This window comes from Lepidochelys kempii, chromosome 2 (genome assembly GCF_965140265.1).
Source record: "Lepidochelys kempii isolate rLepKem1 chromosome 2, rLepKem1.hap2, whole genome shotgun sequence".
NCBI lineage: Eukaryota > Metazoa > Chordata > Testudines > Cheloniidae > Lepidochelys > Lepidochelys kempii.
The window spans coordinates 24765696-24778916 of NC_133257.1; the positions used below are offsets into that span (position 1 = coordinate 24765696).

Sequence of the window (13221 nt, forward strand, 5' to 3'; positions counted from 1 at the left end):
CATTTGGTGATCCCTAGTTCTTGTGTTATGAGAAGGAGTAAATAACACTTCCTTATTTACTTTCTCCACACTGGTCATGATTTTATAGACCTCAGTCATATCCCCCCTTTAGTCGTCTCTTTTCCAAACTGAAAAGTCCCAGTCTTATTCATCTCGCCTCATACGGAAGTCGAGAAAAATTGAGTGCCTGATTTGTAAATGGCAATTAAAAGAGCCTCCCTTAGTAATCATAACAACTGCAATATGCAGGACTGTGGCAGTCAGCAGCGTGCAGGATAGAGTGGATGGATTTGCAGCAATGGGGTTCCTGAACAGTGGTGGGGTGATAGACAGCATGCATATTCCTATTTTGGCATCAGTCCCCCTTGCAACAGGGTACATCGAGAGAGGACTACTTTTTCTATGGTTATGCAAGTGTTGATGGGTCACTGGGCATGCTCCATCAATTTCAACATGGACTGGTCAGGGAAGGTACAGATGCATACATCTTTAAGAGCATAGGAGTAAGGTTTTTAAGGCCCAGCTTGACAAAGCCCTGGCTGGGATGATTAAGTTGGGGTTGGTCCTGCTTTGAGCAGGGGGTTGGACTAGATGACCTCCTGAGGTCCCTTCCAACCCTAATCTTCTATGATTCTATTACAGGTTCCCATGGGGATATGTAGATATCCACCTACCAGAGTTCTGCAAATCAGGTAGTCAGATAGCTTGCTCACAGTTGCTCTCATAAAATTGCACCTCAGATTACTTGTGGGTACAAAAAGAGAGGCTGGCTCTTCAAAGTCAGGCCCTAAGTGATTTGCCCACGGGCACACAACCAATCAGTGACAGCGCCACAATCAGATCTCAGAGGTTACTGATTCTAAATCCCTTGCAGATTCAGCTGTACCACAGTGCCCCTCAATATCTTTTAATATCTGCTCTGCCCAACACAAGGATGGCAATTCCACATTCAGATAGGTCTACTAAATGCTACATTAAAGCAATAATATAGGGAATACCTGCTGGCCAGGGAGACCACGATCACCCTTCTCTCCTTTTTCACCTGGTGTTCCCTGGAGATCAATAATCACACATAGTTAAACAGATAAATTGCTGGACGCCTCCTATTTTCAATTGTTCTTTTCAAAACAATGTGAAAAAAATTAACTACAGATTCATTTTTCCTATTAAAGAATATCCAAAAATTGTATCTGTAGTACTGGTTTGCAAAAATGTAAATTAAATCTTTAGAGATATGGAAAATAAAGAAAAGGAAACTCTGATTCAAAAATGACTGTCAAATTATTGTTTAACAAAACCTTTAACAAAATGGAAACTAGGGCTGTCAAACCATTAAAAAAATTAATCACGATTAATCACGTGACTAAAAAAATTAATCACGATTCATTGCACGATTAATTGCACTGTTAAGCAATAATAGAATGCCATTTATTTAAATATTTTTGGATGTTTTCTACATTTTCAAATATATTGATTTCCACTACAACGCAGAACACAAAGAGTACAGGGATCACTTTATTTTTATTACATATATTTGTGTTGTAAAAAAACAAAAAAAAATAGTATTTTTCAATTCACCTCATTCAAATACTGTAGTGCAATCTCTTTATCATGAAAGTTGAATTTACAAATGTAGAATTATGTACAAAAAATAACTGTATTCAAAAATAAAAATGTAAAACTTGAGAGGCTACAAGTCCACTATTTCTTGTTCAGCCAATCACTCAGACAAACAAATTTGTTTACATTTGCTGGAGATAATGCTGCCCACTTCTAGTTTATGTCACCTAAAAGTGAGAACAGGCATTTGCATGGCATTGTTGTAGCCGGCATCACAAGCTATTTACATGCCGGATGTGCTAAAGATTCATATGTCCCTTCATGCTTCAACCATCATTCCAGAGGACATATGTCCATGCTGATGACGAGTTCTGCTTGATAATGATCCAAAGCAGTGCAGACCAATGCATGTTTACTCAACATCTGAGTCAGATGCCACCAACAGAAGGTTGATTTTCTTTCTTAGTGGTTCGGGTTCTGTAGTTTCCACATCAGAGTATTGCTCTTTTAAGACTTCTGAAAGCATGCTCCACAGCTTGTCCCTCTCAGATTTTGGAAGGCACTTCAGATTCTTAAACCTTGGGTCAAGTGCTGCAGCTATCTTTAGAAATCTCACATCGGTACCTTCTTTGCATTTTGTCAAATCTGCAGTGAAAGTGTTCTTAAAATGAACAACATGTGCTGGGTCATCATTCAAGACTACTATAACATGAAATATATGGCAGAATGCGGGTAAAATAGAGCAGGAGACATACTATTCTCCCCACAAGGAACTTAGTCAAAATTTAATTAACGCATTATATTTTTAATGAGTGTCATCAGCATGGAAGCATGTCCTCTGGAATGGTGGCCGAAGCATGAAGGGGCATACAAATGTTTAGCATATCTGGCATGTAAATACCTTGCAATGCCGGCTACAAACATGTCATATGAATGCCTGTTCTAACTTTCAGGTGACATTGTAAATAAGAAGCTGGCAGCATTATCTCCCATAAATGTAAACAAACTTGTTTGTGTTAGCAATTGGCCAAACAAGAAGTAGGACTGATTGGACTTGTAGGCGCTAGATAATTTTACATAGGTTTTTTGAATGCAGTTATGTAACAAAAAAAATCTACATTTGTAAGTTGCACTATCATGATAACGAGATTGCATTATGGTACTTGTATGAGGTGAATTGAAAAATACTATTTCTTTTATCATTTTTACAGTGTAAATATTTGTAATAAATATAAGATAAAGTGAGGACTGTACACTTTGTATTCTGTGTTGTAATTGAAATCAATATATTTGAAAATGTAGACAAACTTCCAAAAATATTTAATAAATTTCAATTGGTATTCTATTTTTGAACAGTGCGACTAAAAACGTGATTAATTGCAATTAATTTTTTTGACTTAACTGCGATTAATCGAGAGCCCTAGTGGAAACACATTCTTTTCCCTGTGAGTGAATCTGCTTCTCTTTGACACTCAGGGAAATGTCCTATAGAGATTAAATCAACAGAGTTCTATAGAAATTAAACAGGTTTCTATAGAATATACATGATTAATTACAAAGAATATCCTTTCTATAGGATGTTTTTAACCAGTCAATAAAATTCCACAGCAGGAATATAATTCTCTATTAAATGCTATAGAAAGGATTGGAAATTATTCTTACAGCCCATATATTCTTTATTATATTCTCTGCTAAAATAATCAAGGATATATAATACTCCTGGGAGAATTCTGTGCCAAAAAATTAGAAATTCTGGAAACATTTTAAAATTCTGCATATTTTGTCAAAATAACACAATATAATCACACCAGTTTCAATTATTTTGGTAATTTATTTCAAAATACCAGTCAGCAAGTATGTCTGTAACAACACAGACCAAAAAAAAAAAATTCAGGAAATGTTTTTTGACAAATAGATTCCTTACTTAGGCATATTAATACAGAATTCTGAGCAATAATTCATTTAAACTACAGTACAGAACCATATTTCCTGCACTCCACACTCCTGAGAAGAAGTGCAAAGGCTTGGGGGAGTCAGGGATAATGGAGGAGCTGAGGGAGAGGGAAGTAATTGCTGGGAAGAAGCCTGGGTATGAACTTGAAGGGTTGTTGGGTATGGGTAGGAAAAGTATGGAACAGGTTATTTTGGGGGGCAGGGAGGGATTGTTAGGGAGCATCCCCCATGGAGACCTTGGCTGACCCCTAGCCTCTCCTATTCAGTCAGGCACATCTGCTCCTGTCCCCAGGTGTCCCTGTACCCCCAGGTGTCCTTGCACCCCCATCTACATGTGTCCCTGCACCCCCACTCAGACACCCACTCCCCCCATCCCCATGTGTCCGTGCACCCCTCCCCTGTCCTCATGTGGCTCTGTGCCCCCACTCAGCCACCCCCCATGTGGCCCTACATCCCTCCCACATCCCCATGTGTTCCTGTACCCCCTCAACCAGCCCCCACCCTTCATCTCCATGTGTCCCTGCACCCCATCCCCATGTGTCTCTGTGCCCCCACTCAGCCATCTCCCTTCCCCCTGTCACTCTGCACCCCCCATGGCCCTGCACCCTCTCAGCCAGCCCTCTCCCCTCATCTTCATGTGTCTCTGCGCCCTCTGGCCTCATGTGTCTTTGTGCCCCCACTCAGCCATCCCTCTTCCCCCATAGCTCTGCAACCCCTCCGCCCATGTGACCCTGTGCCTCCACTCCCATTCAGCCCCTGTCCCAGTCTGGCTTCACCTATGAGCCCCTATCTGATCCCCCAGCAGCCCCACGCTGTCTGTCTCCCCATATCCCCTATCTCCTGACCTGGCCCAAAAGGCGCTGTGAAGAAGGCAGGTTCTTTCTCTTTCCCTATCATGGCTGGTGTTTGCCAGGAGCAGCTGCTCTGTTCTAGCACCATAGCACCCTCTGGTGAGCTAAAGGTGGAACTGCAACAACTTTTCAGCAGAAGCTATTTTCTGCAAAAAAACCCAAAACTGTGCGGCACGTGAAATATGTGTGCGTGCAGTGGTGCAGAATTCCCCCAGGAGTAAATATAAGTCTGTGAAAGGGAACACTCATTCCCAATGCCACCAAGTGGTCAGGCAGGGCTGTGGCAGGCTTTTTTCTTTTTATGGCACTCCCCTTTTTATGGCCACTCTGGCTCTGCAAAGATCTGCCCCTTCAGTAACTCAGCCCTCTGGCCAGGTCACACATTCAAGTTCAACCCTTTCAGGGTATATGTAGAGGGTCCAATAACAGGGTAGATTTCTGGATTAGGCAAGGGATTGGCTTCCCCTTAACTTGGGGCCTCATGGTTCAGACCTTCTATCTTCAGGGATCTCCCTCAGCTAGATTCCCCATTCCAGAGAGAGGCTTCTAGAGCTGGCCCCTCCTTAGGGGCAGGTAGGGGAACCTGGGCTGACCCTCTCCAATGGGTCTCTAATCTTCACTGAGTCACAAATCCCTCCTTTGCTGGCTTGGCAAGGTCATTACAGCCAGCTTTCAGGCTCCTGCAGTGCTCTTTCCCAGGAGATCAGAGCCCACCTCAGCTGTCTGCAAGCTACTGAGCTACTCTGCTCCCCTGTAAGCTCCTCATCTAGCCTGTGCAAGCTTTACAGGTGCAGCGGGGAGAAACATCTGGGCCCAAAGCAATTCTGTAGTCCCTTCCCTTCCAGTGTGGGGTTTGTACAGCCCATGACAAGGTGTTAAGAATAATTTCTATTGAAACCTGTTTAATTATATTACTGTTTTGAATCCGATAGGTTGGTTAAAAAATTCTGTAGAAAGAATACTGTACTCTATTAAATTTGTTTAGATTTTTCTACAAGGAAAAGGTGCTGGGTTGATAGTCCTTAAGGCCTGTGTATATCCATCCACACGAGATTTATTATTGTATATTTTAATACATTATTATATATTATCTATTTTTATAAGTAGATGTGCAGAATTCAATGTTTTTATAATTTTAACAGATAATATTGATGTTTAATTTTAAGCATTTTTTTGCTATTTACATTTTCACAGTTGCACAAAAATTATGGGTTTTAAGTTGCTTTTTTTCAATTTTTATCAATTAACATAGTCGCAGGAAATTATCAGAGGGCCAGACAATGGGGAGGTCAGACAATCATCATCATCTAATGACAGTCAATGCTGAAATTCAAAAAGTTAAATCTTTTATAACCATTAAAACACAAATTGCCAACATCCCAAGTCAAAATGTAGGCAGTAAATATCCTTAAATCAAACTCTAATGAGTTCTCCAGCAGCATTTTTCTTACTTTGTCAGCCTGTAAATTTCAGTTATTATGGATGGAAACATTTTTTCATCAGTTTGTGTGTGTGCAGCAGCATTTACTGATATTTACTGATAAAAATCTAATCCTTCCAAGCCTATTTATAAGACAGCATGGGCATTGGAAGTGTAGGTTTTTTGCACTGCTGATGTGTCTCAACATTGGTATTGAGAAACCAGCCCTAAAATAGTATTTCTGGCTCTATGCCTATCAATTCACTCCCTGGCCTCTCCGATGAGGCTGCCAACAAGTGTACCAGTTCGTGCCAGTTAATTTAGGTGATTGAGGTGGTTTTGGTATGTGAACATCTCTCCACTAGGGACTGCACAAAGTCACAAAAAATCAAACAACCAAAAAAATACTATGTTCTAAGTGTTCCTGCCACACACTCCAGCTCGCAGCATTTTTAAAAACTTTTATCTAGATTTGGGTCTGACCCAAACACCTGTGGTCCAAACTGTCTCAAGGTTTAGTGAACTTCGGATCCCAATACATATCTGACTGTTGGAGCTGGCTCCTATGCCAATCGCAGGTTAAACCCAAATCCATGATCCAGACACCTCAGATTTTGGTGAATTTCAGATCTGGATCTGGACTTTGTATCTCAGTCCTAGCTCTAGTTTTATCTAACCTTTTGGTACAACCTAATGTACGGGTTCTGGCAAACTCCTGTGACAAAAGTAAGACCACAGTTGTTCATTTAGGACTTACTGGAAGCCCTTGAATAGAAAGTCCACTTGGCCCTTGGGGTCCTGGATGGCCTTGGGGTCCTGGAGCACCAACTTCACCACGAGGTCCATCTAGGCCCTATGACACCAAAAGGGAAAACATAAAGGCCACAAGTTTAACTCCTACTGTACATAAGAAGGAAGTGTCTGTGTGCAGAATTAAATACCAATAGATTCAACAGCACCTAAAATATGAGTTAACGTGCTGACAGGACAATAAGGCTCCTATTTACAAAGGCCTGATTCCTTTAGGCATGCAAAAAGCCACAAATATATGCTGACAGCAGCAGCACTATGCATTTTACTGCCCCTGACCCAGAAACAAACATGATGTGTAGCCAGTGTGATCCAGGAGACCTGGACGCTGTTCACCCAACAAGCACCAATGGCATCTGGCTACACCCTTTCCTCAAGAACATCAGAGAAGTGAGCTGTAGCCCATGAAAGCTTATGCTCAAATAAACTGGTTAGTCTCTAAGGTGCCACAAGTCCTCCTTTTCTTTTTGCGAATACAGACTAACATGGCTGCTACTCTGAAACCATTCTAGATTTAAGCTCATTCAAAAAAAAGAAAAAACTCTAGATTTAGACACAAACAGACAAACGCCAAAAAAAGGGAGCATGTTACAACGGTTTAGTGGTGGCAGATTACCTTTGGACCTTGATCACCATGATGTCCCTTTGGGCCTCTGACACCCGGACCACCCTGTAAAGCACACGATTAGTGTTAGCAGAAAAGTGAATCCCACCAAAAAAACACAAGTTCTTTCTTCTTCCTGAATCATATTGATTATTCTATTCTTGTAGGCCCCAATTCAGGAAAGCAACCCTACTCAGGGAACTACCTAGGTGTGTGCTTAAGTCCTACAAATTCATTGGGGTTTAAAGCATACGCTTAATAGCAGTCCTATGTAGGGATGGACTTGAGCTCAGGAAAGTACGTAAGCCTGTACCAGTGCATTATAAGGCACTAGCCTATAATGCACTAGGATCAAAATGTTGCTGCAGGCAGTGACCCACCTGGATACACAGGTCAGCTTTTTTTCTTATTGTTAAAATGCTCTCCACATCTGCTCTTTCCAATATCATCACACTGGTAAAGGCAGACTTTCCAATGATTCTAGTAACATTTTTATCAGATAAAACCCCCGAGAGACCCATTGTGTTTGCTATGGTTTAATTTCAGAGCCATTCAATTTCTCGCTCCCCATTTCTCCTTTTTTGCTTTCTTCACAGATGCCTGAATCTTTTAATCATTTGTTAACCAATTGCAGTCTAAATCTTTTGTTAACAGTATCGTATGGGACACTGGAATTGTGCATTTCTAAAGATGACTGCCTTGAATATGTTTCTGATATACATGCAAGACGTGTCTTGCCCTCTTGGATGATTTTAAAGAAATATTTATTTTTACTTTTTTATATTCTTGTAATAAAATATTCACTGATTGTCTCTCTCTACCCCACCCTTGGGATAATGTTTATCTTTTTACAGTGTGAGCATTTCAGGGCCGGGCCAATCTCTGTGTCTGTAAAGAATCTAGTACAATTAGACATCATTCCTCCCCAGGGTGTGGGGAGGTGCTACAAAATATCAAATAGATAATAAAACAATATAGCAAATGGGACTACTAAGAAGATATTGGCTTACAAGCCAAGCCAAGTAATGTTCACTTTGAGGGGCAAGAAATCAGTGTTCTTTGACACACAAAGTCAATATATGCATTATGACATATCAAAATTATATTACAGGTATGTTAAGCTTGCAAAATCAAGCACTCGTAAATTCAGAAATGCTAGAATTAAAGCTGTCTGTGCAACTTTACTTCCACTTCCTTGTGTGTATACACCACAAACATCTTTAATTACATGATCACATACTATTTTCCCACCCTCATCCTCCTTTGCTCCATGTCTCCCCAGTTCCACTCCCTCATCAGGTCCACATCCCAGTAACTGCCTTTCCACCCCCTCCCTGGCTCCTCATCCTGATCTTGTCCAGCTATTTGCCTGCTGCCCCCCTCTCTAACCAGGCTGGCTTCTCATAACCTGCCCTTCCATCAGGCTGCCTTCTCCTCCATGCTGTTTAGGCACTAGCCGGTAAGGGACTGAAAGCACAGGAGAGAGAGTCTCTCTGCTCTCAGTTCCTGTACCCAGTGCCACAGTGGCTTCCAGAAGGAGCAATTGCATGGATAGTCCTGGTCAGCCTCTGAAGCCTGGGGATGGGGCATACTCAGCCCAGATGAAATCTTCAGAGAATTTCACTGAAATTCTAAAAATTCTAAAGAGCTTGTGTGAACTGAGATTTTCAGAGGCTCATAATTAGGTCAAATTTGGGTGAATTTTCACAGGAACAGCAAAAGACATATCCCTGACAGCAGGGCAACACTCTTATCCAAGTTCAAGTCCTTGCTCTAAAGAATGGAGATGCTAGAACCTCTCAATGAAACAACCGTACGAATTTTTTTAAACATAGTCAAAACAACATGCTTTTCCCTAGTCTCATTCTGAGAAACAGATGACATTTTTTGGATAAAACTTAAAAAAAACAAAAAACAAAAACAGCCTGAAGCAGACACATATTTATAGATTTTGTGGCCAGAAGGGACCATTGGATCTACTCTGATCTCCTATGTAACACAGGCCATAAAAATGTCACTCAGTTATCCCTGTTTTGAGCCCAAGCACTTGTGTTTGAGACTAAAGCGTATCTTCCAGAAAAGCATCCACTCTTGATAAGAAGACATCAAGAGCGGAAGAATCCAGCATATCTTTTGGTAGATTGATTATTTGAACAATCACCCTCACAGATAAAATTTTTTGCCTATCTTCTAATTTGAATTTGTCTAGCTTCTGCGTTAAGGCCGTTGGTACCTGTTATGCCTTTCTCTGCTAGATTAAAGATCCCTTTAGTAGTCAGCGTTTTCTCTCCATGGAAGTATTATCCACTGTAATCAAAGCATCTCTCAGTCACAGCCGGTTCTAGAGCGGATGAGCACAGCTGTCACCCTAAGTACCAACTTCCAGGGGGCACTGAACTGCTGCTGTGATTGGCTGGCCTTTTTTTTTTTTTTTGGCTCAGCCGCCTGGGGCCGGGGAGGCCAAAAACATTTATGCTCCTGTTCTGAAGCCTCTTTTTAATAGACTAAACAGACTGAGCTCTTTAGCCTCTCATCGCAAGGCATTTGCTCCAACCCTCAAACATTTTTCAGGCTCTTTTCTGCACCATCTCCAATTTTTCAACATCTTTTACAATGTAGGCACCAGAACTGGATGCAGTATCCCAGTATAGATTTCACCTGGCATGGAAAATTTCAGTCCAAATGGTTAGTCTGGCAAAGTTACAAGCAACTATAAACATGGAAAGCGTCAGGTAACCTGAATTAAAGGCATCACTACATGTGCTGCCTATAAATTACATACTTTCTAAAGGTTTTCATGAGAAATATCCTGAAATTTCATCATAAATGGTTGTGGATAAGTATAAAAAAATTTTAAAGGTCTTTTTTTGAAGCTGATCTTTGAAACTAGTTGCACATAAGAAAAAAAACCCTTGGCTTTAAAAAGAAAAATTCACAAGATGAGACAGGAAGTTTCTCTTCTTTATTTCCCTGAAACAATGTTGAACCAGACAGCTAGCACATGTGAATTTCTGATTCTTAATTAGGTTATAATAGTTTTGTGTTGTTTTTTTATTTAGGCCACTAACTTCTTCCAGAGATTCATGAATCCTACCTGACAGGCTGACAAAAAATATATCTACCTCATAACTGGCCAAAGCCTACAATGATATGAGTCCAGTGCAGTTATTCTTATGCTTTATTTTGGGTGTAGCTACCAAGTAACTCTGCTACTGAACTGTATTATCTATTATGGTTAAGAAGAGCAAATAATTTTATTGGAAAATTAGGTTTTTGTGATCCCAGATATCCATATATTTTCTATGTAGTATTAACAACAGATACCCTTCTAATCAAACCTAAATTTATACAAAGGATGCCATGGGAAGCATTTTTCATACTGAAAGAATTGATAAAAATTAAGCAGATTTACTTGCATTTTCACTTTCCTGATTATCCAGATGCCTTTTTTCTAGGACACTAATTTAATTCATATACATAGGAAATTAAACTTCAAAACACAGTTGATTGCTGTCTAAATTAAAACAAGACAATGGAATCGTTTTTCCATTGCAGCCAGATTTATTTTTTGTTTGAGTGAGATCTGTTATCTCCAGTGAAATATTCACATAAAAAAAAGGCTCCCTGAGAGCTCTTCTTCAAGTCTGCACAGCTATGACTTGAGGGGTTTAAAGCTTTCACGAATGAGATCTTTACTAAATTTAAGTCTTTTTTTTCCCCTGTATGTCTTAAGATTTTTTCTTCTTTATGTATGAAGTGGTTAGGGGCCCAACTTCAACAGATGATTAAATAAATAATTTGCCTCTGGAAAAATTGAGAGAGATCACTAGAAGTATTTAAAAACAGATTATACATCAGGAGAAACAAAGTAAATTAAAATCATACTCCAGGCAAAACTGTTTGGATTAGATGATCCAGGAGGTCTTTTCCAGCCTATCATCTATGATTCTATGAAGAGCTGTGTGTGTTTTTTAAAGTTATGTACACCCTGAGGAGACAGAAGTATTCAATACTATAAAAGAAAATGTACTTAATCAATAAGAGCATTAAAACTTTATTATACACCTTATTATTTGTATTTTCTTAGCTCTTTAGTGTATAACAACAATTTGCTGTTTCACAATGTTCTATTTTATTAATTTATATAGTGCCCATTTTTTCCACATTTCAGTATTGTGATATAAAATGTCAGAAATAGTCAAAGAAAACATAATGCTACCTACAATGGGCAGCACTGTGATCACCAACAATACAGCAATAAAGAACCCATCAAACACAAAGAAATGTAAAAAGGGGTTACCCACCATGTAGTAACTTGTGTTCTTTGTGATGTGTTGTCCCTATGTACAGGGCACTTCAGGTTGCACGTATTTTATGTGCTCACAACTGGAGATTTTTCCCTAGCAGTGTCCATGTGGTCCAAGCATGTGCTTCCACTCTGCTTGTACTCTGCACTGAGGGAAATAAAGGGGGCAACCTTCTCAATCAGTAGTTCCCAGTAAGGGGAAACCAGACAGTAGGGAAGGAGGGTGGATAGTACACTACACATAGGAACAACACATCCAGAACTCAAGTTACTATCAGGTAACTCCTCCTCCTTCTTGCTCAAGCAATTGTCTCTCTATATAGTGCATTTCAGGTGAATCACAAACATTGTCTTTATCAGGAAGCAGGGGCGCTGGAATACTATGATACAACAGATTGAAGCACTATCCTGCCCAGAGAGGCTCCAGAAGCAGCTGCTTGCATCAGTGCATCGCATTCAGCAAAAGTGTGAGCAGAATTCCAAGCTGCTGACATCTGTGGAGCAGCAATAGGAATGTCTCTAAGGGAAGCTACCAAAGCTGCCTGAACCAGGGGTGGCAGGTTTGTATAATTTTTGGTGGTGCCCAGAACGGGTCCAAGTCCCCCCCACACCCACCTGCCTAAGGCTCTGGAAGGGAGTTTGGGTGCGGGAGGGGTGCGGGCTCTGGGCTGGGGCAGGGGTGCAGGAGGGGGTGCAGGCTCTGGGAAGGAGTTTGGGTGCAGGAGGGGGTTTGGAGTGTAGGCTCTGGGAGAGAGTTTGGGTGCAGGAGGGGTGCGGGCTCTGGGAGAGAGTTTGGGTGCAGGAGGGGTGCGGGCTCTGGGAGAGAGTTTGGGGGCTGGATGCGGGCTCTGGGCTGGGACAGGGGGTTGGGGCGCAGAAGGGGGTGCGGGAGCGGTTGGGATGCTGGGTGCGGGCTCTGGAAGGGGGTTTGGGTGTTGTGTGTGGGCTCTGGGATGGGAGAGAGGGGTTGGGGTGTGGGAGTGTGTGCAGGGTGGGGCCAGGGATGAGGAGATTGGGGTGCAGAAGGCAGGCTGCTCCAGGGCTGGGGCGGGGAGCCAGAGAGGAGGACTCCCCCCAGCCCTCTCCCCCCCAGCAGCAGCAAGCTCTGGGGGAAGAGGGAGACCCCTCCCCACCCACCCCCCCCCAGCATGACGCTGACCCAAGGCCCCCCAGGCTGCTGCTCAGGAGGCCAGCCAGGATAAGTCCCCCCACCCAAGTCACCTGCCGGGGGGAGGGGGCTGCTATGCATCTCTTCCCCTCCTCCCTCCACAGGTGCAGCAGCTGCCTCAACCTGCCCCCGGTGCCGCTCTCTTGTAGCCAGCAGCAGCCAGCAAAGGAGTGCAGCGTGGAGCTGCAGGGGGCAGCCGCCCACTGTACAGGGCAGGCGGGGATGCTCAGGGGAGGTGTGCGAGGGTGGCAGGTGGGATACTCTGGGGGAGGCGCACGGGGGTGGCAGGCAGGGTCGGGGAGAGACCCGGCCCCAAACATTAGTGGAGCCAGGTCCCCTGGGCCCTGAATTTGCTGGAGCCTGGGCACCATGGGCCCATATAACTTCCTGCGCCTGGCCTGAACTCTAGTTGAATGAGTTCTTATGCCATCCTCAAGTGAGATATCATTCATCTCATAGCAAAGTAGGATTCATCCTGGAATCCATTTTGACTGTCTCTGGGAGAAGATGGCCTCGTCTTTCACACTGTCACAATTCAGGGTATCTGCA

The 13221-nt window shown here is 42.3% G+C and overlaps 1 protein-coding gene across 4 annotated transcripts in view; it reads right to left on the minus strand.

The window, feature by feature from the left end:
- COL14A1 (collagen type XIV alpha 1 chain) overlaps nt 1–13221 on the minus strand; it is a 175469-nt gene that overhangs the window by 32786 nt on the left and 129462 nt on the right. For all 4 annotated transcript variants that reach the window (XM_073330233.1, XM_073330232.1, XM_073330231.1 and 1 more), the window contains exons 37-39: nt 7211–7264; nt 6542–6637; nt 999–1052 (exon numbers count right to left, since the gene is read on the minus strand). In XM_073330233.1, the coding sequence (XP_073186334.1) occupies nt 999–1052; nt 6542–6637; nt 7211–7264 (204 nt within the window). The remainder of the gene's footprint in view (nt 1–998; nt 1053–6541; nt 6638–7210; nt 7265–13221) is intronic.